The sequence below is a fragment of the Poromitra crassiceps genome (assembly GCF_964638095.1).
Source record: "Poromitra crassiceps genome assembly, chromosome: 7".
NCBI lineage: Eukaryota > Metazoa > Chordata > Actinopteri > Beryciformes > Melamphaidae > Poromitra > Poromitra crassiceps.
In genome coordinates, this window is record NC_139628.1 from 57,164,982 (window position 1) to 57,171,695 (window position 6,714).

The window sequence follows — 6,714 nt, forward strand, 5'->3', positions numbered from 1 at the left end:
TGACTTCTACTGCTGTCATTTTCTGAAACTGAAACTAACTTCCGATCTCATTTTTTCTAAAGAGCCTTGTCTTGTAAAGTAAAATTGTAGATTGATGTTACAATGTTTTTTGTTTTTTCATATTTGACCATTTTAGGACTGAGTTGATGTAAAAAGGTTTTTAATAAATGATCTCGTTCAAATTGATGACGCGTCACTCTGAGTCTTAACTTTGGTGGTCTTAAAGAAGAGGAAGTATGTGTGGGCGAGTACGTGACACCGTGGTTTCCTTGCCTTTAGAGGCGTCAAAGAACCTTCTAGAAAACGCATATACGGTAAGTTGTTTGTCCGTGTGTGTTGTGTTACGATGAGACTTCTGACTCTCCTCATCCTGATCCTTCAAGGTATGTTGATATTTTCTTCTGTTAAGTTAAAAAAATATATATATATCTAACAATTTAAATGATGAAAAACCATGTCTAATCCATTATAAACATACCTATACTGTGTTATAATCTGCTTATAGCATTGTATAATTATATTTCTAAACACTAATAAATGTTTATAACATTAATAACACAAAGCATTTTATGATGACTTATAAAATCCAGTTTAGTACTTCATAATTGTTGGTCACTGACATTTTTTGTGGAATGGATCATTGTTATAATTGTCATAGTTGTCATCCATTACAATTTTATAATGTGATTATTAGCTATGTGATCATTGGGTGCTTAAAGTAATAACATTCCTGAGGTATAGGCAGATAATACATTACAAGTTGGTTATAACTTAGGTATCAATAAGTGGCCATTGTTGGCTGTAAGTAAAGTGGGGGGGGGATCAAATATGCAAGAACAACACACAAAACGTAAATAGGTCATAACATAAATTGAGGGCTCTGGTGCTGAAAGAAAATGATACATAATACATTATTATGTATACAATATATATTCAATTGTAGTGATATTCAAGTTTACAATATCAAATTTCCAAAGGAAGAGTAGTGTAGCATGTTGACTATTCATTGACTTATCTATTGACAAGGAGGAACAATAGCAGAGGAAGCAGTGGAGGAAAGCATGTGATGTCTGTCATCCCTCCATGAGTAGGGACAGTTTGTGGCTTGTAGCTTGGTTATCATGTCTGGTACAGACCTGTGACTCATCTCTAAATTGTGGATGTGGATTTGAATAATCTCAAACTGTTTCTATCTCTATGAGTATAAAAGGGATGTCCAGTGTTTACTACTTGGCTTGTATCATGTGCCAGACAAAAAAGGCCCTTACCTCATCATCTCTGATTAAGAGATATTAAAGAGGTCTGTCACTGAAAGCACTGTGTCTCAAATATCTCTCTATGCATTTCATGGTTGAGAGGAGAGGCAATAAGATAAGACACTAAACATAAAATCATTTCATTCTCATTCCCATACCTTTGAATGAGAGTGACTTGATTTTGACATTGGCAAATTATGATTATGGTCAAATGTCCCCATAAAACAGCACTTGATGGTTTCCACCCGTAAGCCAAGGGATCATGGCTGTTTCCCTCCATTGTAGTGCTAGTGCTTTTACTTGTTTCTTTGTTTGTGTGTTTGTTTGTGTATTTGTTTTCAGACTCTAGTGGTAATACTGAGTATTGTTGTGTTTACAGTGGCAGGAGCTGACTTCAGTGAAGTCGTTGGCTACGTTGGAAAGTCTGTTCATTTAACCACAGGAGGCGACCCGTTATGGAATATCTCCGTAATCGAGTGGTCAATATGGTCCAACAACACGTTCATTGCAACCTCTCGCTATGGGGACCAAAACATCGAGCGCTTGTTGCGGTACAAGGGGAGGCTCAGCCTCAACACGTCCTCAGGTAACAAACACGTGTTGCTTAGTTTCTCACTGTCAAGGTACATCTTTGTATTTTGCCATGTGTGACAAAGTTATTTCAACAACCTCTGAAGAACACAACATAAAGCTGATTTATTTTATTTCTCTTGACAAATGTCTTTGTTTTTCTATCAGGTGACTTGATGATCAGTCATTTGGCCAAAGAAGATGCCATGGAATACACTGTGTACCTCCTAAACACAAAGGACGAGCAGAGGCGCAGCAAGATCAAGCTCACAGTCAAACGTAAGGGTCACAAGATTCAAACTCACACAAATACTAAGCCTTAAAGGAACACTCCGCCCATTTTCAACCAGCTTTGTATCATTAGAACATCAGTAGTATATCAGAAAACTGTAAACGGTTTTGAAGTCTGTCATTTAATTTGACAGTTATTGAGTGTTAAAGTGTGGACCAGCGACATCACTGGTCCACACTAACTCAAATTAATAACTCATTAACTCAAATCAACTCTCAATAACTGTCAAATTAGATGACGGTTTTGAAGTCATTCATCTAGTTTGACAGTTATTGAGAGTTGATTTGAGTTAATGAGTTATTAATTTGAGTTAGTGTGGACCAGTGATGTCACTGGTCCACACTTTAACACTCAATAACTGTCAAATTAAATGACAGACTTCAAACCAGTTTACAGTTTTCTGATATACTACTGATGTTCTAATGATACAAAGCTGGTTGAAAATGGGCAGAGTGTTCCTTTAAGTAAAATGTACTAATGGACCAAGCATAGGCCTACTTGAAATGAATGATTGTCTAATGTATATATACTGTATGTTCACATTAATAAGGTCCAAGCCATCTTTGCTTTACATCATTTTCTGTGTCCACACTTTCGCAACAATCAAAAACACAAAATTGGCAAAACAAAAAGTCAGTTAATTTTCAGATTTGCTTATTTGTTGATTATTTTATGAATGCAAAATAAAACGACCAAGTTCAGGATGTTGATATGTTGTTAATGAATGGTATACATAACTTAAATGTAAGTTAAGAAAGTTAAGAAATTAACTGTGGGAAATTTTGAACATCTTCGCATCCATATCTACTGTGCAGAAGCCGCCCGCAAACCCAAAATCCATACGCTCCTCAGGGTGTTGAAGAACGGAAGCTGTGTGATGGTCCTGCAGTGTTCCTCTCCAGACCAGGGCGCTGTCTTCTCCTGGGAGATTCATCCTTCCAACACGACTCTGCTCACCAATGCAAACCAAACCTCAACCTTATGTGCTAATGTCAGTCACAACAGTGAGGTCAAGATCACCTGCACCGCCAGCAAGAACGAAGAGAAGGCCTCAAGTGTTGAGATAGTCAGGTGCCCTGGTAGGTCTCAACACACTGACATGACAAGATGGGACAGCATACAATGATAATATAATATGATACAATACAAAAAACTCTCGTAACGGGACAAGCCCTGTCTTTTATTGCCACACGAACACCACAACACATGCATGCGGCCACAACACACTCATGCTGACGGTGGCCGGTGAAAAGTGTCCTCTGCATTTAACCCATCCAGGCATGTCCTTTCCTCCGGGGGGCAGGCCAGGAGCAGTGGTCGCTTTCTCGTACAGCGCCTGGGGACCAACTTCGGATGTTGTCGTCACTGGTCGGATGACGATGACGATCTGATCTTCTGCATGTTTTTAATGGGGGGGGGGGGGGGGGTTATATACGGAGGAACCCCCTGGGGGGTACGGGGAGAACATGCAAACTCCACACAGAGAGAAAGGCCCTTACGACGAGATACCCCACCTGGGCAGTAGGCACTGAAGATATGGGGGGGAACACAACCACAGCGCCCACAGTGTCCCAGGCGAGAATCGAACTCAGGACCTTCTGACTGTGAGGCGACAGCTCTACCACTGAGCCACCGTGCCCCCACTATGATTAGTCATATGATGATATGACTACACTATGATTATGATGAGTAGAAATTAACGACTAGCCACGGGAACACTTGTTTTTTAGGTGTGACCAAATTAAAGCCGAAAATCAGCACTGCACTCTGTCGGGTGCCCAGGAGTGCACCCCCCCAATTCAGAAGTCGATCGGATGAACGGTTCTCAAGATACATGAAAGTTCTAATTGGTCGAATTGCACGGAATTTGACACTGCACTTTGTTGGGTCTCCAGCAGTACACCCACCAAGTTTGAAGTCGATCAGACGTACCATTCTCGAGATAAACCATTTTCTGTGTTGCCAGTAGGAAGTGCTATGACTACTGTATGCGTGTGTCTGAAATTCAGCACCTCACTCCGTCGGGTTCCCGGCAGCGCACTCCCCAAGTTTGAAGTCGATGAGATGAACGGTTCTCGAGATAATCCGCTTTTTGTCTTGCCAGTAGGCGACGCTATGACTATGTGCGTGTTTCGAAATTTGCCACCGTATGCCATCATGATACATAACACGCTAAGATATCATACCATCTGACATGTTAGGATCATGATACATAACACGCTAAGATATCATACCATCTGACATGTTAGGACAAAATATATCAAATCTTATTACTGTCATGCTGTTTCTGCTGGGTTTTGTGCTGTTCCCAAAAGCTTTCTCCCAGGGCAGGTTGAGAGGGGAATACAACAAACAGAAACTATGGAAACAAATGTCAGACTTTGTTGTCAACTCTACCTCTTTCTCCCCCATATATGTTATTTAGATGACAAGCCCATGCCCCCCAAGCCTGTGGAGAGTGGATGCGAGACTGTGGAGAGGGGAAGATCTGGTCTTCTGGTTATCCCGGGAGTTGTCGTGGGAATTCTATTAGGGATACTGATAGGATACCTTTCACGAGGTGAGGAACAAATGTGACAGCCGGAAATTCTCCCACTTGCTTGCTTCCACTCCACTCCCGCTCCACAGGTCAGAGGTCAGGGGTCAGGGTCAGCATCCCTGGAGCTCAGTGTCTTGCTCAAAGACACTTCAACAGTGTGGATGCTTGCCTACACAGGGAATTTGACCCATGTTTTCCAATTGAAGGGCAGCCTTCCCACTGGCTGTTGTCTGCTTAAAGTTTAAAACCTCTTTGCATCCTGACTTTCTTAATATCTAAAAATCTAGATGTCTTGTGCACCCTCATTTTACACATTCCCCTTGAATTCAGCATGGCTTATTTGGTCCTTGGGATCTGGACTAGAATTTCAAATTAAGTTCTGTGGGTTTGAACTAACCTTGGATGTGAAATATGTGTTTGTAATGATGTACATTGTGATCCTAAAGCAATGGATACTACGGTATCTTGACCTCCCTGATTCTTGTCATTGCAGAGCAAATCAAAGAGGCTTTGAAATGCATGAAAGGTAAGTTATATAGAAATATATATTATATTATATTATATTATATTATATTATATTATATTATATTATATTATATTATATAGACATGTTCACATTACAACTGTGGTAACATCAACATATTTGTACATATTTATTTCCCCTCTCTCTCTGTTGAAAGATGCTTCATCAACATGACTGTCAAAAGATTAACAATATTGACAAAGTGGTTTACAATAGTAGACTATTGTAAACCACTTTCCCAATATTGTTAATCCTTCTCCCCCCCCCCCCCTTTGCAATACTACTGCAAAATAATAATAATAATAATAATCTACTACTACAACTTTAAAGGCAGGGCATGCTCAAACTCCATGCTCGCTCACCACATAAAGTCCTTGATGCTCGTCTACAATTCATCTGTTTCTCTCTCCCTCCATGATGCCTCTCAACCTTTAAACCATAATATAGCCCAGAAATGGTTTGTTAATTAAAATGAAGTACATTTGTGTTTACTTTACACAGGCCTGCTGACAGGGGAGGAGCAACAGGGTCAGTCGTCCCAGGCCATGGAAACAGGGGAGGGGCAACAGGATCTGGAAACAGGGGCCTAGAGGCTGCTCTAATGGTCTAATTGTCTAATTGAATTGGGTGGAGGAGGTTTGGGGCCTTATGGAATCATTTTGTCCTGTGGCAAGAGACATGGCAGCCCTGTTAGTGGGAAGATTTCAACAAGCCAAGAAGCCACAATGGCGACGCTGCACAGAAATGTCAACAAAGACCAATAGGGACAATTCATTTTGGCTGTTTTTCACCAGACAACAGAATATATTTATTCATAAAATGATGGATGCAGAAAAGGCCTTTGACAGAATCGTATCTGTTTGAGGTGTGTTTGTGACGGTTGTGTCTCTGAGATGCACACCATCAATAGATACAGTCGGTCACGTTACTCCCGGTAACGTGTGTGTGTGTGTGTGTGTGTGTGTGTGTGCATAAAATGTGTATATTTTCTATTTTCCTGTAAGTAGTATTGTTTTGTAATGGGGTGGTTGGGGGGGGGGGGGGTAGGGTAGGGGTGATGAGGAATGGCTATACCTGTTTGCAAAATATGATTTACATTATATTGCGTCATCGTCACTATCATTTGCAAACTGAAAACAATAAAAAAGATTGTAAAAAAAAAATAGAGAAAATTGAAAATTTCACAGGAAATAAGGAGATGATTGTATATCGTGAGATAATGTATATTGCACCGTGTAATTTATCTGATGCAGGCTATCACATTTGCTGTTTTGTTTGTCCATAAAAAAAGATCAAAGTTGCATGTAGACGTGATTAACCAAAACTCTGACTTCATATTATCAGTGTTATTATGCAATGTGTCTAGTGAGTCTATGCTTTGAGAATATGTATATGCACTTTAGTGCCACCATGCTGTGAGCTTAGCACATTGCACTCTAGGACTGACTGACTCCTCTGTTTGTAAAGAGCATGGTGCAGGTTGGGGGGGGGGGTTATTTAAAGGAATCTTGAGCCCAAAATGTAAATTCATATT

The 6,714-nt window shown here is 40.3% G+C and overlaps 1 protein-coding gene across 1 annotated transcript; it reads left to right on the forward strand.

Moving 5' to 3' along the window:
- Positions 1-301: 301 nt before the first annotated feature.
- Positions 302-6,145, forward strand: LOC310780115 (uncharacterized protein). Its single transcript, XM_083640668.1, has 7 exons — positions 302-383; positions 1,636-1,842; positions 1,995-2,105; positions 2,934-3,197; positions 4,544-4,678; positions 5,151-5,183; positions 5,682-6,145. Exons 1-7 carry the CDS (start codon positions 347-349, stop codon positions 5,768-5,770), a joined length of 876 nt encoding a protein of 291 aa, XP_083496794.1. The 5' UTR covers positions 302-346; the 3' UTR covers positions 5,771-6,145.
- The last annotated feature ends 569 nt before the right edge of the window (positions 6,146-6,714 follow it).

Bases quoted from the DNA above. Each gene is read 5' to 3' on its own strand.
- LOC310780115 (XM_083640668.1), top strand. From the start codon at position 347: ATGAGACTTCTGACTCTCCTCATCCTGATCCTTCAAG. The intron at 2,106-2,933 runs GTAAGGGTCACA...TCTACTGTGCAG, and splicing joins GATCAAGCTCACAGTCAAAC to AAGCCGCCCGCAAACCCAAA. The intron at 5,184-5,681 runs GTAAGTTATATA...TACTTTACACAG, and splicing joins GGCTTTGAAATGCATGAAAG to GCCTGCTGACAGGGGAGGAG.